This window comes from Onychomys torridus, chromosome 1 (genome assembly GCF_903995425.1).
Source record: "Onychomys torridus chromosome 1, mOncTor1.1, whole genome shotgun sequence".
NCBI lineage: Eukaryota > Metazoa > Chordata > Mammalia > Rodentia > Cricetidae > Onychomys > Onychomys torridus.
The window spans coordinates 62,406,591-62,430,159 of record NC_050443.1 but is presented as its reverse complement, the minus strand read 5'-3'; the positions used below and the strand labels follow the sequence as shown (position 1 = coordinate 62,430,159).

The window sequence follows — 23,569 nt, the reverse complement described above, 5'->3', positions numbered from 1 at the left end:
GTATTGAGTGTGACATTGCCTTCAGATTTAGGAATCCACCAGATGTTGAAATGCATTCTCCATGGGCGGGGAAGGGAACTCTGTGCCGATTATTTAGTGCCGATATTGGTAGGCTCCTTTTGACAGGGTTGACATTTGTCAGTGAAGGAAAGCAAAAAGGGAGAAGAAAGCAGGATGGGATGGTGAGTGAGAAAGACAAAAATAAAGGAAGATGTGTGGAAGGAAGAGGCAAGGAGAGTAACTCAGCTGCTAAACATGGGCTCTCGTAGCACATGTTGTCCAGAGCAAAGTCTGTAACTTCTGTTCAAAGATCAAAACCAGAGTCTAGTCATGCTCTAGTGAAGGTACTGAACACCTCAGAGAGAAGAAGAATGTTGGATTTTGGGCATGGTGGGTGAACAAACAATCGTGTCCCTTTAAGTCAGTGGTTCTGAACCTTCCTAATGCTGCAACCCTTTATTACAGTTCCTCATGTTATGGTGACCCCCCCAGCCATACAATTATTTCATTGCTACTTCATAATCATTATTTTGCTACTGTTATGAATCAAATGTAAATACCTGATATGCAGGATTCTGACATGCAACTCCCCAAGGGGTCACGACCCACAGGTTGAGAACTACTGCTAAGTGTACCTCTGGGCATAGTCCAGCACAGTGCAGTGGAGCACAGCTAGCAGTTACAGGAAGGCTTCCTGACAGGTAGAGAGAAGGGGGGAACAGAATCCTCAAGACTTGACGGAAAATCTTTCGGTGGGTTCTCTGGGTTTTCCCTTTTTACCATTGTTTTTGGTTGGGTTCTCTGGGTTTTCCCTTTTTACCATTGTTTTTGGTTTTGTTCTTTGTTTCTGGTCTTGTTTTGTGTTGGGTTGGGTTGTTTTGTGAGACAGGGTCTCGTTACATAGTTCTGGTTGGCCTGGAACTCAGAGAGATCCACCTACCCTGCCTCCCAAAGTCTGGCATTAAAGGCTTTTGCGCTCCATGTATTCTGAGCTGAGTGCTATTCAGCCACTCAGAAACGTCACCAAACACAACAGAGGACAGGAGAGGAGGAATAGGTAAGGCTGCTTTCTCTCGAGATGAAGAGCCCATGGAGCTAGCCCAGCAAGATAGAATTCTGGAATGTTCCCAGTTGGGAACACATGACAGGTACATGAAATCTAAAGACAAAGAAAGATCCAAAGATGAGCCAGAGAGAAATCATGTTCCACCTACTTGGAAAACAACCTGGAAGACAGTGACCAGTAGAGTTCTTGTCTGAAGCCACAGAGGCCAGAGAAGGAAATGGGACAGGATGCTTCTAATGCTTGAAGAAAAGGGCCACTAACCCGGCACACAGTCTTCTCTCTTCAGCACAGCACCCTTCCCAAATCAGGCCGTTCTATGTGAAGCAAGACAAAAAATTTGTCCAAAGAACCTACCATCAAGGAAAGACAAAAGAAGTATAATTTAAAAAGGAAGGGAGGGGAGAGGAGGGAGAGAAGGAGGGAGGGAGGGAGGGAAGGAGGGAGGGAGGGAAACAGAACACTGTAACCGAAGATGGCTTCAAACTCCAGAAGGGAAGGAAAAATAACACAGTGGCCAGACAGGGGTGAGGGTACCAGAACAGCCTGCTAATGAAGTTCTTTATCAATGTTCTACAATTAAAATAAAGTTCTTTATAAATGTTCTATGGTTGAAATGAAAACTGCATCATATGATATGGTGTTTGGAATATTTAAGAAAGGAAGAGGGTTAGAAAATCTAAATGGAGTTATGGTTTGTAGGTGTCACTATGAGGGGTAACATTCTGGCATCAGTAGATGATGATAAAATAACAATCAGGACAGGAAGGCACAGATAGAAAGGGACAGAAATTAAAGACCTATAGATAAATCAGCATGGAAGGCTGGACAATATTCTGTTGACTCGCAGGAAGGAAGAAGAGACATGGAATAAGAAAGAGCAGAAATGAAAATCATGTACAGCCCTAAGATGCCAATAACCACTCTTAACATAAATAGTCAAAATCCAACAAATGCACCTGTAAGCTGCTAAGAATCTGGCAGGATGGAGGTTTTATTTTTAATGACCCAACTATATATTATCTATAAGAAACTCACTTTGTATATAATAATAATGACAGAATGGAAGCAACATGATAAAAAATACATCTACTAAGCTAATAGTATATTTGACAGCTGTTTCTAAAGGTATGACTTCATTAACATAAGACAAAGTGAACTTCAGATCAAAAAAAATTATGAGGGTTGTGGAGAATAATTCCACCAAGAACAGGAAGGAATTCGTGATGTGTATGGGCCAAACAGCAGAACTCAAAACATTTGAAGCTAGAGCTAATTTTTTTTTTTCAATTGAAAGGAAGTATGGACTTATGCTGTAATGTATGCTGGGGGAGTTCCTAGGCTCTCTCAGAAACTGGCTGGTGATCTCTGTCTGAGGTGGTCAAGAAAGCAAGCAATTTTAAAGGACATGAATTGGAGACTGGAACTGGTAGGGGCAGCGCCTTGGAGTCCTCCTGTGTACTCAGCTTTAGAAGTCATGGATTCTTCTCTGCGTTCTCCTTGATCACAAGGTGGGATTGCAAGGAGTTTCAGCATTCTTGGTGTGCTAGAATTCCCTTTACAGAATGTGCTAAGCATGTGCTCATGGTCTGCAGCTTGGACATTATTTTCTCTTTAGCTCCTCTGAGAGGCACAAGTTTTAAATCAGAGATTGTCAATCAATGCATTTGCTAATTGAACTTCAAAATTACGTGCTAATCCTGGTCACATACAGCAAAACAGAGTTCTGAGCATAGTGAGTACTTCCATATGACACTAAAAAAAAAAAGCCTACGCCCTGTGTGCTATTAGTCTTTTGAAGGACAAGCCTCCCTTGGTTATTCCTAGAGTGGAAAAACCCTGTTAAAGCTATCTAGGACATCACTCTGGTCGCTGGCAAGGGAAGTTTCTTAGGAGCCAAGGGTTACTCAATACACTTGCTGAGTCCTGGGATGGACATCACAGAGTATCATCTGACAACATAGAGAAAACCCAATGATGAGGCCAACAGGGCCACCTCCCTGTCCCGTTCCATTCAAGGGTCTCACAGTGCTGGACTGAGGAAGAACCCATGGTTGGCTGAGTACATAATGAGTATTCCTCAGCATGTGCACAGATATGCCTGAGTGTCTATTCATTATGTTTATCAGTAGAACAACGTAATGAATAGTGGTGAATTCATCCCACATTGTAGCTTGGCTTGTCCTCTTTGTCAAAGTGTTCAGTAATCTTTGAAGTGCCAGCCTCTACATATATTAATGAAAATCCATCAGACATCAGCGATCTTAGGCCAGTTGCACAGTGGAAAACACTGAGGAAAATAGGCCTTTCACAAATAGGACTGAACAGAGCTTGCTAGAACGTAGCAGTCATCCCATGCCTCCCTTCCCTGCTCAAGGCATGGAAATGCTTTCCTGGCTCTGCTGCTAGAAGCTGTTAATGCATCCCAGAATGTGTTTATAGAACATTCAGCACAGTGCTCCACCTCCAGACTTGTGAACGGTGATGCCTGCCACATGCTGGGCCTCCCAAGAGTGGGAAGGAGGGTTGCAGGGTCAGGCCAAAGCCATCAGGCTACCTTCAAAGGCAAAGGCCACAGAACCTAGCCTGAGAGTGAGGCCACTGTGCAGACCCCCACATACACAATGGGGTCTGGGAGGGTCTGATTCCATGATGGAGTAGTGGCTGGTGGGAGGGTGACTTGCAAATATGACCTCAACCAGGGCCTTGTGGATGTTCTGCCTTCTTTCTCCATGTGAAGAGTTTGTTCTGGAAGGAATTTGGTTTGAGTGTCCACAGGGTCTTGAATTTACTTTGCTCTGCCCTCCCCATTCATCCCAATATCCCTCAATATGAGCAAAGAGTGGCCAACAAATAGGCAATCTTTCCTGCAGGAAAGCCCATGCCAATCCCACTCAGGCTGGCTCTTGTTACCCACCATTCAGTTTTCAGGCCCAGCAAATGAGTGGGTCATCTGTTGACCTCACAAAGAAAAACAAACTTGCAAGAGGAAAGAAGGAATTTGCAGGCCATGCCTTCACACCAGCAAAAAATCCTCATGATGTTATTTTCCAAGTCACCCAGAGTCCTATCTTCCAACCCATCCCGAGTACCAGCGAGTTTTGCTTTTAACTATACCACCTCACCCTTCACTGGTATAGTATTTTTGAACTCTAGCATGTACTGGTCTCTCTTTCATAAATTACAGATTCAGAAGATCCATTTTATAGCACGGTTTAAAATCTACTCCTCCATGATTCACACTGGCCCTGAGAGCTCCACACACTGGAAGCAGAGAAGGTGGCTAAGGGGGATTGCCGCCCAAGGGTGACAGCCTAAGTGTGAATCCCTGGAACTCAGGCAAAGCCAGGTGCATCATCACATGTCTAATTCCAGAGCTCCTACAGCAAGATAGGAGGTGGAGAAAAGAAATTTAACAGGAGCTCTCAGGCCAGCTAGCCTGAAGAAAACAACCAAGAGACCCTGCCTCAAACAAGGCAGAAAGTGAAAACTGTATGCGGAGTTGACCTCTAACATCCACACAGGCATTGTAACACATGATCCCCACAAATACATGCACAACACACACACACACACACACACACACACACACACACACACACGTGTGCACACACACACACACACACATACACAGCATACATACATACATAAACATCATAAACACACAGAACAACAACAAAACCCTCCTCACCCTGATGATAGCAGCAGCCGATTCTATTTGCATTTGAGGGTGACAGAGATGAAAATGTCCACACTAAAAGCTTTAAGAGCATGCTAACAGGAATCTCCAGGGCTACTAGTGAACAGCCTGGTAGTGAGGAAGGTCTCAGGAACAAAGATGCCTCATTACTAGGAATGCTGGAACAACTACCGAGTGAGCCAGAGACAAGATGAACGGCAAGGGATCAGGAACTCAGTCTTACCTCACGTCTAGGCCTGTTGTTCCTCTTAAACAGAGCATTGCCTTTGCTTACAAACACAGCCAGGCCAGCAATGGGGGAGCGGAGCTCCTAAGCATAGGACATACGGAAGCAGGAGACAGATTACTCCAGTATGAGACTACACAGTGGAAGGGAGGAGGGAAGGAGGGGGGAGGGAAGAGGGAGGGAGAGAATGAGGAAGGGAAGGAAGGGAGGGAGAAGGGAGAGAAGGAGGGAGGGAAAGAAGGGAGGGAGGGAGGGAGGGAGTAAGGAAGAGCACCAGGAAGAAATGGGGAGAGAACCACCTGCTCCATTTCAGAGGAATGTAACTAAACGTCAAATACAATAACTTATAAAAATGTTAAATTGCCAATACCTTCAGGATACAAGTGACATTAAGCCTTTTCATACAATCCAAAAATTAAAACATCAAGATCACATCCTCAAAAGAGGAAATAAATCAGAAACCCATAAGAAAACTTGATTGTTTGAAAAATTAGAAAATATTCTCCTTTGACCTACCCCGTCAGCTGTTTGATTTCTGGTTATATGAAAGTCTGTAGGACACAAAAATTGCCCAATGTGACCTGTGAAGCACACGAAATAAATTACTTGTGTAAATTAATAACTACAGAAAAAGTGGTTGTGAGGCTAGAGGGATGGCTCAGTGGTTAAGAGCGCTTGCTGCCCTCTCAGGAAATCAGTTCCCAGAACCCACAGTGAGAGTCTCACAACCTCCTCTAACCCCAGTTCCGGGGGATCTGACACTGTCATCTGGCCTCTGTGAGCACCTGCACACACACACACACACACACACACAGAGAGAGAGAGAGAGAGAGAGAGAGAGAGAGAGAGAGAGATTAAGTAATTGCCAAAGAAATACATTTCCCCCAAAACATTCTGTCATTGGCAAGTTCTTTCAGACTTTCAAGGAACTGGTTGTTTCTCTGCTTCTTAAGATGACTGAAAAAAGGGGAAAGTGATGAAAAGTGTGCCCCTGTTCATTTTATGAGGTTAGTAAATCCTTGATATAAAAACCTGGAAAACGCAGGGTGAACTAACATTTCTTATGGATTCAGATGCAGCAATTTTCAATAAAATATTTTCAAACCAAATCCAGCTGAACACTAAACCCACAATACCCCATGGCCAACCACAGCTATTGCCAGGAACACAAGAAAGATTCGATATTAGAAAACCTATTAATATGATTATGTATGTTACAGTAGAGTTTAAAAGAAAAGGTGTGATGATCTAAACAGCACTGAAGAACTCCAATGAGCGAGCATGCTGGGAATTCCAGGTTTTCACATCCACCATTGGCAGCAGGTAGTTCCCTTACAACTAAATAGTGGCCTGTCGAAATCAGGACTGGTCCTAGAATCTCAAAACCAGCTGTGGATTGCAACACACACATGTAAACAGAGAACAGTGTCGATTAAAGAAGAACAGTATGAATAGAGCCTACAGGTAAGCCTTGAGATTAACTGGTTACGTCTTAATCACCTGCTTTTTCATGGAAGCATTTGGACTGGAGTAAATTAGAATGGAAAAGATGAGAAAAAAAGGGGTTGGGGATTTATCTCAGTGGTAGAGCGCTTGCCTAGCAAGCGCAAGGCCCTGGGTTCGGTCCTCAGCTCTGGCAAAAAAAAAAAAAAAAAAAAAGATGAGAAAAATATCAGGGTAAATTACTCATGCAAATGGTAGTGTTTTCGGAAATCCTTTAAGTAATACGAAGAAGTATTTAGTTAGTCATGAGGTCAAAGGCATTGCCTCCCAGGGGTGATAGTGAAAAGTCTAAGCAAGCAGCACGTTTGACCCAGAGGACGTAGGTAAATTGCTTTCCATGTTTTTACTGCTACAGAATTTGTTTAAGGTCAACATCAGGGTCACATGTGAGGCAGGAAGAAGACTCAAAGCTTCCACCTATCTTGTATGGAACTCTATCTCGTGAAGTAAAGTAAGGCAGATCCCAAAGGGAGCCTTAACTACAACCACTGTCTACTCTTTCCAAACCTGGTGGTATTAATTTCTGAAAGTCTTGGAAGTGTAGTAATTAAATGATGGTCCCTGGAGCTCAGTGAAAAATCCCAGCTCTGCCACAATAACAGTATTAGACTATTTTCAGCAATAATCTAATATATACTTCTTCCCTTTGCCCCTACACACAGTCTCTCAGAGAGGAGCACACTGAATTGAGCTTGAGCTAGTTTTGAGCTCAAGGAAGGTGTGGATTCAATTGCAGCTTGATGCATCTGGGAAGAGGGAACTCCACTGAGGAATTGTCTGTATCCGACTGGTCTGTGGTCATGTCTGTGAGCCAGTTTCTTGATTATTAATTGATGTGGAAGGACCCAACCTATTGCTGGGAGGTACCATCCCTGGTCAGGTGGGCCTGGGCTGTATAAGAAAGGTAACTAAGCCAGTCAGTCAACAGTGTTTCTCTATGGTCCCTGCTTCAGTCTGGCCTCCAGCTTCCTGCCCTGATCCTCCTCAGTTGTTACCTGGAAGTGTAAGATGAAATAAACACTTTCGTACCCAAGCTGCCTTTTGTCAATCTTTCATCCCAGCAACAGACAGCAAACCAGGACATTCGGTGAGGACACTCCCTGGTCCCCCTTTCCCTCCAGTTATGTGACATCCATAGAAAAGGCACATGCAGAAGAAGCCTGACAGACCAGTGTGCATTTCTGTCACCATCAAGAAATGAACATTCTCCAGTTAGCCTCCCGATCCAAAGAGAAGCAATACATGAATCCCAGCACTTGGGAGGCAGAGCCAGGTAGATCTCTGTGAGTTCGAGGCCAGCCTGGACTACAGAGTGAGTTCCAGGAAAGGCACAAAGCTACACAGAGAAACCCTGTCTCGAAAAACCAAAAGAAGAAGAAGAAGAAGAAGAAGAAGAAGAAGAAGAAGAAGAAGAAGAAGAAGAAGAAGAAGAAGGGCTGGAGAGATGGCTCAGTGGTTAAGAGCACTGGCTACTTTTCCAGAGGACCCGGGTTCAATTCTCAGCACCCACAGAGCAGCTCACAACTGTCTGTAACCCCGGTGCCAGGGGATCACACCAATACTCGTAAAATAAATTTAAATAAATCATTAAAAAAAAAAGAATGCCCATCGAACAGAACCCTGACAAAAGCAATATGCACAGATGTTTAAAATAGAAAAAAAAAAAAAGACTGTGGCTAAAGAATAGTGTCATGATTTAGATAGGAAATATCCGCTTAAGGCTCATGTGTTGGTCACCAGACAGCATTTCAGAGGTGGAGCTTCCTGAAAGTTATCGGATCCTGGGGCCTCTGAGTACATTCATGGGTTAATATATCAATAGATTTGTACTTTGGTGCCATTACTGGGAGTTAATGAATCTTTAGGAAGTGGGTCCAAACTGAAGAAAGTAGGTCATTGGGGACATGTCCCGGAAGCATATAGCTTGTTCATCCCACCCAACCCAGCTTCCTGGTCACTAACCATGAGGTGAGCAGCTTCTTCTGCCACATGTTCCCACCACCACCATGGATATCCTGCTCCACCTCAGGTCCAGTGCTATAGAGCATCTGACCTTGAGCTAAAAGCCTCTGAAACCCTGAGCCAGTGCATGCCTCTCCTCCTTTAAGTTGATTTTCTTTTCTCCACATACACATTTTTTTCTTCATTCTCAGCAATAAAGACATAAAAGGAATCCCTAATCTAACACACTATGGAAAGACAATGCTCCCTCCCCACCCTGTTCCTTTCACCCATTCCAGCCTCTAGCAGTGTCTCTCAGTGTCAGGCCATATTATACACCTAGCCAAAAGAAACTGTTTCGAGGTCTCCCATCCCAGTCCATGAACTTTGTCATTTTTGGCTTCAATCTGGAGCCTCTCTGGAGGCAGTAACCACTTCTTCTAAGAACCACTCTGGGTTCCCAATACACCAAACAATTAACAAACCTGGATTTATCAAACCTCCAAGAAGGAGGTGAGGTCCCGCCACAGGAGACTAAGCATGCAACAAAGCAGCCACAACTTTCCAGGAATGCATTAGCATGGGAGGAGGCGAGAGATCAAATACTTGAACAGATTCTGAAACATTTCAACATTTAAAAAGAAAATTAGGCCAGAAGAAAGCCTAGGTGTGCACGTGTTTCCTCTCAATGTGATATTATTTCTAAATATGATGCAAAGGCAGAGAGTTTAAAGGAGATTCTTGGAGCAGACAACTTGAAAAGTTTCAATGTTGGTACATCAAAACCATGTGTAAAAATATAATACAATGATGCCTTAGTTAGGGTTGCTATTTCTGTGAAGAGACACCATGACCATGGCAACTCTTATAAAGGAAAAACACTTAATTGGGATGGCTTAAATTTTCAGAGGTTTAGTCCATTATCATAGTGGCATGCAGACAGACAAGGTACTGGCTACATCTTGATCAGAAAGCAACAGGAAGTGGACTGAGACATTAGATGTGGCTTGAGCACATATGAGACCCCAAACCCACCTCTCAGTGACATACTTCCTCCAACAAGGCCACACCCACTCAAAAGCCACACCTCCTAATAGTGCTACTCCCTTTGGGGGCCATTTTCTTTCAGGCCACCACAAATGACAAAATTGGGAAATTATTTGTAATATGTAAGTGATACAGATTTAATCTTCTTTGTTTATGAAGAATATATACAAATTGATACAGAATTCATAACATAAAAAGAGAACATGGAGATTAAATTTTATTTTTCCATTTCAAATGTCTTTTGTGTGTGTGCTATATATAAATCTGTGTTTGTGCACATGTGTACACATAGATGGAGGCCAGAGATCAACCTCAATGTCTTCCTCAATCATTCTTCACCTTAATTTTTGAGACAAGGTCTCTCTCTAAACGTGGGACCCACCAAATCCACAAGACTAGCCAGTGACTGAACTCAGGGATCCTGTGTCTCCACTCACCCTCCTCAGTGCTGGGATTACAAATGCACAACTCTGTATTAATCTTTCTATGTGGGAACTAGAAGCCTGAACTCAGTTCTGTTTGTTTGTTTGTTTGTTTGTTTGTTTGTTTGTTTTGTTTTTTGAGACAAGGTTTCTCTGTGTAGTTTTGGTGCCTGTCCTGGATCTCACTCTGTAGACCAGGCTGGCCTCAAACTCACAGAGATCCACCTGGCTCTGCCTCCTGAGTGCTGGGATTAAAGGCATGTGCCACCACTGCCCGGCCTGAACTCAGTTCTCAGGTTTGCACAGCTAGCACCCGTCCATTGAGCCATCCCCTGGCCCCAGATGTCTAGTGGATTAAGGATAAAATACAGAAAAGCAATAATACAAATGGTCCAAATGTATTTGTAAGACTATCTCACTAAGCCAAACATGATTACTCCTGCCTGGAGTCCCAGCTCTTGGGAAGCTGAAGAGGATGGGCACATGTTCGAGTCTGCACCCTACAATAAATTCAAGGCCAGCCTGGACACTTTTAGGAAGATAATTTGATAATAGAAATCAAAAACTTTAAATTTTCATATCAATTTGACCCCAAAATAATCTCTAACCAAAAACTGTTTCTATAACTCTATTTCAATCAACTCATCACAGACATGCACCAAGATGGGTCCACAGGCACGGCAGCAGTAGACTTTGATACAGGAAGGAAAACCTGGAGGGGCATCTAATGCTCAACATCCAAGAATAGTTAATGAAGTCTGACATATTCAAATGATGTGATGTTATAAATGTAGGAAATGTTATTAGAATAAAATACTCCTCACATTGTTCAAACTTTTTAATTATCAAAGCGCGTATTATGTCTTCTTTTCCTGTGTTTGAGAGTGTGTGTATGTGCACATATGTGTTCGTGCATGGGGAAGCCAGAGGTTAGCTTAGAGTATTGTTATTCAGTCATTGTTCACACCCCCACTTTTTATTTTGAAACAGGGTCTCTCACTGGTCTAGGACTGACCAAATAGTCTAAGCTGGCCAGTAAGCCCCAGAGATCTGCCTGTCTCCCCATCCGTGGGGCTGGGATTGCAGACATACACCATCACACCTGACATTTTTATGTGGGTTCTGGGGGTGAAGCTCAGGTCCCTCATGCTTGGTGTATTGCAAAACATTTGCCAACTAAGCTATCTCTCCAGTCCATTATCACTTCTTTAAATAAACATACACACTAATATTCCATACTGAGTTGTGCTGCTGTTGCTTTTAACTCAGAAACACACATGCGCACTCTCTCTTACACACCACACACACACACACTCACACAAACACACTCACACACACAGAGGTAAGTTCAAAAGAGAGGACTTTACTAAATTGTAAATTACTTTTATTAATATAATAGCTAGTCTTCCTGATTTTAAAAGTACTTTCAAAGGAAAATTCTATTAAGCGTCTAAATGAATGCTTGGAGAACAGATGGGTTTCTGTGAATTTGGCCACAATAATTTATAGCATACATTGGCTGGAGCTGTTCGGCACTGACAAATTCCAGGAAGTAATTGCATAAAATACTTGGAGAGGAAATTGCTTTATGCTTCCATGCTATTTATGGAAATTAGCATCTTTGTAAAAATAAACCAAGAATGATCACGATCGTAAACCCTGAACTGTAGCCTCCATGCTGCTAGGCGTGCGCTTTCAGCCCATTAGTGACACTGGAGCAATACTGACTGCTTAATTTGCTCCTGTTGTGAAACAATTACAGAGAATTGTGGTTTTCTTCATCCCCTTGTATCTCTACTGTCTTGCTTTCTTTTAGAGGCATCCCGCGTGGAGTTCAGATATACTGAAAACTTTCTTGTCATTCCATTTCCTGCCAAAGACTACACATACCCTGTTTTCAGCAGCTCAGCCTTCTCCAATCCCCATCAGCCCCTCAAACCTTGTCCTTGGAAGTGAACCAGACATTTCCCAGGGTCAAGGTAAACTTTCAAGATTTTGCCCTAAGCCTCATTCAAAACCTGAAGGAATTTTCTATTTTTCTCAGTTCCACTTAATCCTTTACCATGGTTTGTCCCCTTCTCAGTGGGTTCTTACAGGTTCCTGCCTTCATCTCATCTTGTTGACGATTAGCTTCCCACCCCTGCAACCCAGGCTAGGACACATCACTACCATAGTGCCAGGAACCTCCCAAGCATCATCTGCTCCAGTGAGTCCCAGCACCCCTCAGAGTCCTGATGGTGCCTCCCAACACCTGGTCGACATTCCAAAGATTATGTGCTGCCTAGTTCCTAGAGTGCTCTTCGGGCCTTCTTCAAGCAGCCACAAACTGCCCCTGCTCATTTTTACCTCTTGGCCTTTCCTGCCATGTTTCTGCTCTTCACATGCATGGTGTCCATCAGAGGAGGAGACAGAGAGGTATTTTGAGAGGTATTTCATGACCAAGTGGGCACAGAGCAAGGACAACGGAAAAGGCATTTGGAGTATCCCTGGGGTCAATGGCTGGCTGACAATGAACGAAGGAGAAAGAGGGGAGTGGGGAGAGAGAGGGGGGTAGGGAGAGAGAGAGAGAGTGCATGACTATGAATAGATGGTTTGGTGAATAAACCACTTTCTGTGCCAGCATGAGGACCTGCCTTCAGAGCCTCAGCACCCATGAGAAAGGATGGCTGTGGCAGTACAGCAGTTTATAATCCCAATCCTGGAGGTGTGGGGACAGGAGGATCCCTGGCCAGGCTAGTCAACCAGCAAAACTCCAGATACAGTGGGAAGCCCTGTCTTGGAAAAGAAGATGTAGAGTAATTGAAGAAGACACCTGATGTCAAGCTCTGGACACGTGTGCACGCGAGCATACACACACACACACACACACACACACACACACACACAGCACTTACTGAGAGAGAGAACAAAAACAAAACATATACATTTGTGTGTTTATAGTTCTATCATAACCTGAAATAAGTTTTTGTGAACTAAAATCCAGGTTTCCCCAGGGCCAGTTACACTTCTGAAAACCCCACGGGAGAAGGCCTTCGCTGTCTCTCCCACCTTCTAGAGGTTTCCAGCAGCCCTTAGCTCCATCACTCTTCAGCTTCCTTGGTGGCCTCTTCCCCCTCCTCTGCTTTGCTTCATCCTGGGTCCCACTTACGACAAGTGCTGGGACAACCTCCCCAACCTCAACGTCTTTACCTGCATGGCCAAGTCTCTTTAGTCATACACGGAACATTGATGGGTTCTAGGAACTAGGCCATGGACATATTTGGGAGACATTACTCAGCCTACCACACTTATACCTTTGACCCAGTGTTTCCTTCAATATTATAGTGATCAAAACAGTAGAAGCTTGGCAGGGTTTGGGAGCAACTGTTGTCTTCAGTAGGCAAATCAGGTCCTCAGGGAAGATCCAAAGCACAGCAAGCTCCCAGGGCCTAATAGGCAGGAGCAGGGGCCTTTCTACTGCTGAGAGGGAGGAGCCTTCAGCTTCATGCAGTCAAGCCCTGTGCCTATCACAGTAACTTGTAACCAGTAATTATAACAGTTCACATTTTCCATGATTTAATAAGGAGAATCTCATTTTTATTAATTAGCTGAAATACACTAGATAGCGGAAACATCCTTAAGCTCAGCCTCATGCATCTGTTAGTCTTCCACCAAGCACTTTGTAGCCTACTCATGAGGCAAGGGGAGCGACACTGAGGGACACCTTAAGTCCCATCCCAACATTAAAATCGTAATACAGATGGACAACTTCTTACAAAGCTCCAGTGAGCCTGGGGGAAACACCAGAGACAGCTCCGTCCACTTCTACAAGAACCTCCCTTGAGAAGATCAGCCTGTACCTAGAATAGTTTGCATCTGGGCTCCTCCGCTCGTGTCTCTTGAGCGCCCCCTACAGCTCCACAGCAGAATATGCAGGCACAATGCTAATTACAGAGTTGACCTTCATTGCCCACCCACATCCTTGCTTTGTTCCACATTTTCCACTTCACGGTGCACTGCCTCCTGAAAACAACTCTGTGAGGTGGGCACTGTCGTGTGTCCCTCTCTTCAAGTGAGGAGACAGGGGTGATGCACAGATGAGGGACCCAGCCATACATCCAGGGGTGGTGCTGGGATTCCGGCAGTGGGTGGCACAGATGACCGAAACCGCTGCCCAGGCACTGGATGTTATGCCATTCCATGCGCACTACACTGATGCACGGACGCAGCACTGCCATAGGCACACCGATACGGGAAAATCCAGAGGTTACTCGCGATTCAAGCTGGGCAAATGCTCCCTTGGAACAGAAGGCAGCAGACAGACCCAAACACACAGAGACGGTAGAGAGGGGGAAAGGCAAAAGGAAACACTCTGTCTTAGAGGCTCAGCCCCACCTGACCAGGAAGGAATATCTCCGAAGCCCTTGTATTTCATTTTAGATCTTTGGTGAGATGGAAGAATAAACCATCTTGCTTTTCCAACAACACTGCACCATGCTGCCCAGAGGAACCCTAAACCATGCCCCTCAAAACCATAACTTTTGTTTTTTTAAGATTTATTTTATTTTATATTATATGTATTCCTATGTCTGTGGTGTGCGTGTGTGTCTGTCTGTGTGTGTCTATGTGTGTGCACATGACTGCAGTTGCCCATAGAAACCAGAAGAGGGTATCATATCCTCAGGGGCTTTGAGTTACCCCAGATTCTGGGAACTGAGCTCAATTCCCTGCAAGGAGAGCAGAAATCTTGACCTCTAAACTTCTCTCCATCCTCTTAGCCTTTGTTCTAACAAAATATATCCATTTAAAATATGGTTGAGCACTGTAAAACGGGACAAAGGGAATGATGTTCCTCACTAATCAGTTGTGTGTGAGCCACAGGATTGATCGGGTACTGAAAAGGGCTTAAAGACAGTAAATCCAAGAGAACAGAGCAAGAGGCAGGGGCCTTCGCTTCAGTTATCCCAAGTATAGATTTCCATCCATGTCTGCATGCTTGTTTAACAGACTTAAGCCCTTAAGTACTAGGCTGCCTGCTAAGACCATGAAGGCGCACAGACCACAGCCAGAAGTGAACTCCTTGGGGAAGTGTTGTCTTGTTCTAAGTCACATAAGACGTTTCAGGGGATTAGCAGCCACCCTCAGGCCACGGTATTAACAGAAATGTTCCCTACATTTTTAGGTCAGGGCCCACACACTTCTTGGCTGAATGCAGCGGCAAACATATTTGTCTGGATTTCGCTTTGTTATAATCCAAAGGGTTGTAGAGGAAATCTGGATGTTCCAGCTATCTTGAAATGTAAGAAGGCCCAGCAATCCCGGGCTTGCATTCCTACTTAACAATGACAAACCAGAGTCAAGCGAGGACTGTTCTTAGTGAGGGGAAATGAGGTTCCACCTCTGGCCATCTCCACCACTCCCTGCTGTCTCTTCAGCAATGCCAGTAGCTCGCCTTTGAGTTTGCCCAGTAGACAGATAAGGCTACGAGCTCAGCTTCTCCAGTTGGGTCAAAAAGACAAGAGTCTAGACCAGTGTTTCTCAACCTGTGGGTCTCGACCCTTCGGGGTCGAATGACCTTTTCACAGGGGTCGGCTAAGACCATCAGGAAACACAGATATTTACATTACGATTCATAACAGCAGCAAAATTACAGTTATGAAGTAGCATGGGTCACCACATGAGGAACTGTATTAAAGGGTCGCAGCATTAGGAAGGTTGAGAACCGGTGGTCTAGAGAGGCCTGCTCAAGAGTGAGGTGTGTAAATTCAGAACACCCACTTAGTGGCTGAGCTAGTATAGAAATCAGGCTCCTCCTGACCTCTAACACGCAGCCTCTCCTGGGCTCATGCAGACAGCCACTACAGTCAGAAAAGACAGGGTCCACCCAAGCCCAAGTCACAAGTGGTGTACGGGTCCACGGTGGTATCAGGTTCCTGACCTTTGAATCATCCTTACAGAGAAACCAACCATGACACCATCTGCAGGGAGATTCTCTGTGTTAGCATTAACACTGGTCCTATTAGCATCTGACATGGTCTAGAATAATATTGCTATGCAAAGACAGGCGTGCCCCAAGTTCTCAGTGTCCCCCTTTCTATTACCTGCCGAAGACCGGGGAACATAAAGACCATCCATGTCAGGAGCCTCCAGGGTCCTGTCCAGGAAGCCACAGGGTCCAATATCCTAGGAGCCTCCCTCACAGCCTACAAAAAAGAAAAAAGAAAAGGTCTAGTTTCCAACTAGCTCTTGGCTCCAGAGACCGAGTCTGTGAACTAAGAAACCAATCGGAGGGCAGGGACCCTGAAGCCAGGCAGTGTCTCAGAAAGGTTTGTGTTGGCCCAGGATGGGATTGCCTGCTGCAGAACGGAGGCGACATGGGGCTCCCTTTAAGATGAGTCCACCAAGACTGGGGAGGGGGCAGGGACTAGCCACTCTCCCCCCTCCTCCCCCCCCCCCCCCCCCCGTCAGCAACTCATACTTCCAGCTCTCCAGAAGTCGAGACACCCCTGCATCAGTCACCTCCCAGCCTGGTTGTCAGCACCAGGGTGTGGCTTTTGGCATTGTCTGGGGACAACCAGCCTACAGCCAAGGGTTAGGGCACCTGCCAGCTTAGTCTCCTCGAGGCAAAAATGAGTCTAAAACCAACTAAACTAGACCAGAGAGGGTAGGAATCCACCTAAGGTCACACAGCAAAACAGTAACTCTAGGATTGGAACGCTGATAGTTGGAGGCATTTCTCACTAGGCACACAGAGTGCCCTCTGCTTCCAGACCTGCGGCTAAGAGAGCTCTAGGGGACACAGTCCTGCAGAGTGTAGTCTCTTAAAGGTGAGGAAGAATGTCGCTCAAGAGGGCGACCGGGACTTTTTTTCCCCCCAGTGTGTTCTCCTGTCAATTTACAGGGAACTGAGTTTGAGAGGAGACTGGAAAAGCCGAGGTCACACTCGACTCCCGCTTCGCCTCGCGGGCGCCTTGGCGGAGTCGGTGTCCGGGGGCGGGTCGGTGGCTTCTCTCCATCTGGAGAAAGCATTAAGGCCTGGCTTAATGCGATCCGCAAATGTGCTGCTGTTTCCGACCTGAGGCGGCAACTCTGGGACGAAGGGAGGCGGCCAGGGCCGGGCCCGGGACCACGCGCCCCTCTCCGCTGGCTCCCACACTCCAACGCCCGCTGCCCTCACGCCTCCTTTCCCTGGCGTGCGTCTCGCCTGGATCCTCTACGCTCCAGGCGTGCGAGCCTCAGTAGCCAACCCTCCGGACCTTCGGACTCTCCGGGCTGCGATCAACCGGCAGTCCGCTCACCCTGTAGGGTGTCCCCATCATCGATGGCGCCCTTCCCTCGCAGAGGACCCGGGAAGGTTCTGCCCAGTGTCCCCGGACCCGGTGGCGCGCGCCTACCCAGAGCTCTCTTAAGTCCCATAGGGTAGTGCTCAGGTTGTGAAGCCCCGCGACCAGCGTAGAACCCTACTTGCCAGTGGCGTTCCCATCAACTTGCCCAGCCTTACCATCCTGGGTGAGACCTGTCCCCGGCTCTCCGCGGGTGTCCCCGCTCCCAACCCGGCGCCGCAGGAGCGTCTGTGGGTGCCGCAGGGATGCGCTCTGCGGAGACGGAGATCAGCCGCGCCAACTCGGCGACACCTCGTGCGGAGCGCGGAATCCCGACGGTCCCCGACGCCGGCCTCCAGCCCGCGCCGCCGCCAAAGTTAAATGGGGCTGGGACGCGGCCGCCCCGCCTGTCCCGCCCCTCCGGGCGCGCGGAGCGCAGGGCTGGCCCCGGCCCAGAAGCGGAGGGCGCGCGCCGCCACCTGCGCCGTCTGTCCCGCAAGTGCGCGCCGCTCCCCGGGGCCGGTCCGTCCGTGCCGCCTGTCCGTCCTCTGCTGGCACCCCGGGCCTCCGGGGGAACGCGAGGGCAAGCAGGAAAGCGGGCCGCAGCCGGGCGACTCGGAGCGCGCGGAGCCGTGGCGGCCACGGCGAGACTCGGCTGGAACGCTTCTCCGCCCGCTTCCTGGAAGCCACTCCTCGCCCTGGGCCTGCAGCCAGGCCTGGTGCCAGGAGTCCCGGCTGCCGCCGCCGCCGCCGCCGGCGGCAGCACGCTGGGGAGAAGCAGCGGCTGCGCCGCGGGCCAACCGGGCCAGCCGGGCCAGCCCGGCCAGTGCAAGGATGCCATCCCCTCCCACCTCCACCGACTGGCCCGGGCGCCGCGACTGCTAAGACGCACCCCGAGAACAGGCTGCACTGAGTCGCTGGCTCGTGCTGGGAGCCTTAGGAGCTTGACCAAGACCCATCAGCAGTACCACCACCCCTGTGCGGGGATTTGGGGCTACAGGGGACCTTGGGTGACCCAGCAGAGGCACCTAAACCTGATACCTGAAGCCCCGGGAATGAAACCGGTTTGGGTAATCCCGAACTCCAGACCTGTCAGAAGATAAATTCAGCACCAGAGCCTAGGGCTTGTGATGGGGGTGTCCCAGTCGAGAAGAGAGGCAGGGGTGAGGGTGCCTTCGGCACTTCTGAAGGGAAGAAAAGTCAGGGGAAAGATACAAGGGTCTTGGCTTCATCCCAGCAAAGGGAGCCAAGTGCCAGGTGTTCCTTTTAAGGTCTGCAGCGCTGTGCCGCCACCTTAGTTCCCTGGAGTGATGCTACTTTGCCAAGCGATGTGTGTAGCCAGCCATCCCAAGAGCAGTTGTTCCTAGCGTTATCCCAATCCTCAGGGAATAACTTGCCCACGGCGATCAGAGAGGTCAGGTCTAGAACTGGTAACTACTTCCTTCAGGAGGAGTCAAACATTTGCATCAAAAGGTGCTCTCTTGCCTGCCGGACTGCTGGTTCTTCCAGACTGTTAGAGCATTACCTGCCTTCCTCACCTTTTCCTCCCTTCCCCAGTCAGATGGCCTCCTCTGACCAGAAGAGCCTCAGGACTCTCCCTCCACTCCGAGGAGGAAAATGGCTGGAGTCCTAGGGAAGATGAGCAGGTGGCGAGTGGGAAGAGATTCAGGGGGAACCACGAAAGGAGGGCAGAGCTAAACCATGACTAACTCACCTACAGACAATGGAGTCTCTCCGTTCACTCCAGTTTAGCTGTGGAAAGTGAGGCAAACAATCCATTTCTAAATACTGGGCTATTACTCTTGTGGGTAATACAGGACTAGGTTCCCATGAGCCTCTGGTCACATTTTGTCAGCCAGTTGGAATGCTGCCTTATTTTGTATACATTTCCGTGTAAAGACACCTTGTGTAAGACATGCTCATTCATTTACGTTGACCTCAGGGTACCAGCACCTGTAACTCCCCTATGATGTGGGTGTGAACAGCTAGAGAGCAGCCCTGTCAGGGGACACATAAACAGCACTGTGCTCAAGGGCAGCTTAAAACAATGAAACCACAAACAACAAAATGTTGCAAAGTGCAAAGAGGACTTTCAGGGTGACTGTCTACACAATAGAGCTGAAACAAGACACAAGAAGAGAGAGCATTGGCTTGTAGGACCTTCACAGTGAATATGCAGGCCAGTGGACTCAAAATTTTCACTGGTCTTCAGAAGACTTTGAAAGTACTATGTGTGTTGGTTATAGGGTGACAGGTGACATTGCAGATGAGAAGGCTCCATGGTATGCACATCTGTGTCAGTGGATCAATAGAGGAATCGCCCTGTTAACATTTCACAACATCCATGACACACCATGTGGTAGCATGAATGAGAATGGCCACCACAGGATCATATATCTGAGCCCTTCATGCCCAGTTGAGAAATGGTTTGGGAAGGATGAGGAGGTGTGGCCATGTTGGAGGAAGTGTGTCACTGGGAGTGGGCTTTGAGGTTTCAAAAGACACACTATGCCCAGTCCTGCCGCTTGCAGATGAGGACGTAAAGCTCTCAGCTACTGCTCCAGTACCACCCTTGCCTGCCACTGCCACACTCCCCACCATGATGGTAACACACTAACCATCTAAAACTGTAAGCCAGGCCCCAATTAAATGCTTTCTTTTCTAAAAGTTACCTTGTTCATGATGTCTCTTCACAGTTAAACAGTACCTGGGACACACCAGGATCTGTTCTAGGCATTCAACAGGCATTACTAATTCAGCCACCAGGACAGCTTACGGGGTGGCATATTGGTTTGAATTGACATAAAACACTTAAGAGATTTCTTTTGGCTCACAATTTCAAAGGTGTCAGCTTATTGTGTCAGACACGGTAGAACAGTGAGCAGTTCACATCTTTGTGGCCAGAAAGCAAAGAAAAGGAAAGGAACCTGAGACCTGCTAAATGGTCTTCAAAGTTACAGCCTCAGTAACCTACCTCCTCCAGGTAGACTCCGCTTTCCCAAGTTTCTACCACCTACCAAAATAGCACCATGGGCTGGGCCACAAGTACCTGGTACACGAGCCTGTGGGGAGCATTTCACCATTCAAGCCATACACGTAAATGTTTTTATTCCTGTTTTACAAATGAGACACCAGAGTAGAAAGATTTAACCACCATATGTTCTTAGCAAGTGGACCGGTTTCTCAGATCATTCACATTCTAAAACTGGCCTGAAAGTACCATGGAATCAACTGGAAAACGTGCATGAATATTCAAGAAGAAATGGAGAATTCAAAGAACTATTGTGTTTATGCCTTGGCAGCTGCATCAAGCTCAACCCCCTGTGTGTGCAGCAGAGGAAGGCCTTGAGGATGCCTCTGGAGTTGGGGACATTGCTGGGAATGTTTAAGTGGCTCTGCTCTTAGGTATCAATGTCTCCCCAGAACTTCCTGTCTCATTTTCCCTTGGGCGCTTTTGATTCCTGAGCCAGCCTCCAAGGAATGCCTGACACTGTAAACTGGGGCCAGAACAGTCTTTATTCTTCAGCTTCCATCTAGAGTCAGGCTGTCCCTACAAAGAGGGAGCTGAGGGAGAAAATCAGAACAGGAAATGCCACCCATACTCTTATGGAAGGTTTGCCACCCTGCTAACTCTGACACGCTGAGCCATAATATAGGGGTGGCTGAGGTGCTGAGGATTAGGATGACAAAGTGTTATAGAGGACAGACAGACTCCACCCATGGCCTGTCTGCACCTCAGAGATGTCCCAATGCGACAGTTAACCTTAATGGTCAACCTGACTGGATTCAGAACCACGGAGGACATTATAAAGCACATGTCTGGTGTCATGTTTCGAGATGTTTAGCTCCATCCTGATGGGTCTGACCTAGTGAATACATTAGTCCCTTGACGGATTACTAATACAAATGCCTAACTGAGAGGTGTTGAAAGGTAGAGGGTGAACCTACTTAGAGGAAATAGGCTACTGGAGAGGCGGTCTGTGGAGGCTCTGGCTTCCCCTGGCTGCTGTGGTGTGGACTGCTCTGTTTCTTCATGCTCTTCCCACCATGACAGAGTGACACCTCTGAGACTCATCGCTATTATCTGGTCACAGCCCATAGAAAGAACTAGTGTGTCTGATTCCCAGCCCTGGCCATTCACTGGTCCCTGCTTTCTCTGCGCAAGTGCAGATGGTGCTGGCCCTCAGTCCCTACTCTGCCCTCAGCCTTCACATCCTCCCTCGATGCCTGACCCAAGTGTTTGAGGAGGACATGTCAAAGGCATGGGATGAGGTAGATTGGAGAGTGGGATGGACAGAGATTAGGGAACCCAGAGAGCTTCTGGATGACCATTGAGTGTGCTTCTCACACGATCCATCACTGGAGTCCAGGTCAGGCTTCTTCCTCTAGCTCTGGGCTTACCTTCCCCCTGAGAAGCTACCTGGGGACAAGGGGACACATGCTGACTTCCCGAGAGATCTGGGAAATCAAGTTCTGTTTCCTGCTAAGATGCGCCCTCTTACCTTCCTGGTCTCTGGCACCTGTCCCAGGTTTCTGTCTACAGGAGTTTCCCAGGGTCTGTTTCTGCCTACAGGAGCATCATACATCCCTACTCCTGTTTGGGGAGGGTATGAAATCTTTAGGTGCTGCAGATATGAGGTATGTCACTGGAGCTGGGTGGGTTTGCAGCATTAGCATCCTCCTCCATCTTGCTTTGCTTCCTGTCTTTTGATAAAAGGTGAGCAGGCAGCATCTTTTCCTGCCACCATGCCATGTCTTCCCAGACACTGTAGGGTCTCTTTCCCTGGAACTGTAAAACAGTTGATTTGGGGGCATGGTGTTTTACCACAGTAACAGAAAGTTAACTAATAGAGTCCCTATGAGGAGGCCATTAGGTCAAGCAACTGTGGAACCTGGAGTGATGTGGAAATTCCAGGATTCTGAACACACCAAAATCTTAAGACATTTGCCAAGGCAAGCTACAAACAGGAAGTGAAACCGGATAGAAGGGGATGTGGATTACAAACAGCAAAGCTGGAGGGGTGGAAGCATCTAAGTCATTTAAAACTGAAGCCCCAGATACTGGATATGAAGCTGTAGGATTTGGTTATTTACCTGCTGGGTTTGGGGCTTGTTTAGAATAGAAATTTAGATTCTATGCCACTTGGTGTTGGAAGTCTGTGACGGCTTTAATTTCACAGGGGGGATCACAGTTAAGAGAGTTTGGACTTTGGAACTGTGTTGAGATTATTAAAGACTTTTGGTGTTATACTAAATTCATTTTGCATCATGAAATGGTCCTGGGCCTATGGGAGTCAAGGGGCTGGATGTGGTGGTTTAGATGATAAATGTCCCCCAGAGGCTCATATATTTGGACATGTGGTCACCAGTTGGTGGCACTGTTTGGAGAGATTATGGAACTTTTAGGAGGTACATCCTTGCTAGATGAAGCACATCACTGGTGATGATTTATAACGCCCCACCTCTGCGTGTGTGTGTGTGTGTGTGTGTGTGTGTGTGTGTGTGTGTCTGTGTCTGTGTGTATGTGTGTCTGTCTGTCTCTATGCATGTCTTTCTCTGTCTCTGTCTCTGTGTCTCTGTGTGTGTGTGTGTGTGTGTGTCTGTGTCTGTGTGTATATGTGTCTGTCTGTCTCTATGCATGTCTTTCTCTTTGTCTCTGTGTCTCTCTGTGTGTGTGTGTGTGTGTGTGTGTGTGTGTGTGCGCGCGCACACACACTTCCTGTGTATATGCAAAAATGTGATCATCCAGATTCCTGTTCCTACAGCCAGGCCAAGCCTTCCCCACCATTATGGACTCTCCCTCTGGAACAGTAGGCTGAAATAAACCCTTTCTCCTGTAAGTTGCTTTTGGTAATGGTTCATCACAGCAGCAGAGTTTGACTTGATGGGCGGGTCTGCAGGCTTCAGCACACCCTTACTCTTGGTTTTACCCTCTGCCTGCACTCCAACACCGTGGAATTCCCCAGAGGTCTTAAAGGCACCGATTTCCACAATTTCAAAAGTTTAGGACTCTGGACTTAGATCATCAGAACCTTTGTCAAGAAATCGAGGGAGATGATGGAGAGAGTTCCAAGTCTTCAAAGCAGGACAAGTAATGCTAGAGCCCCACAGTGTCTTCTGTTTGGTAACTCGTCCAAGGTCAGCAGGTTCTGAAAGCCACACCCCCAAAGGCTGACTACTGCTGGCTTCTGGGGCTAGGAAAGTGCTGGCCTGGCTCAGGGTTGTTTGCATCTCACACCTATGCATGTATACAACACAGGGCTTCAGAAACTCCGCTGTGGACTGTGGACAAGCACAGATGCCTTGCAGCACCTTAGAAGTCCCACCCTGCCCTGAGGATCCTATCCCTTCTCCGCCCCCATGAAG

General features: G+C 47.2%; 1 protein-coding gene across 1 annotated transcript in view; it reads right to left on the bottom strand.

Annotated features, from left to right (window-relative positions):
• The window catches only part of Adamtsl3 (ADAMTS like 3), a 291,872-nt gene extending 274,268 nt beyond the window's left edge, over positions 1-17,604 (bottom strand). Inside the window, exons 1-2 of the mRNA XM_036188825.1 lie at positions 17,383-17,604; positions 15,983-16,084 (exon numbers count right to left, since the gene is read on the bottom strand). Coding sequence (XP_036044718.1) covers positions 15,983-16,084; positions 17,383-17,385 — 105 coding nt within the window. The 5' untranslated portion in view covers positions 17,386-17,604. The remainder of the gene's footprint in view (positions 1-15,982; positions 16,085-17,382) is intronic.
• Positions 17,605-23,569: the final 5,965 nt, after the last annotated feature.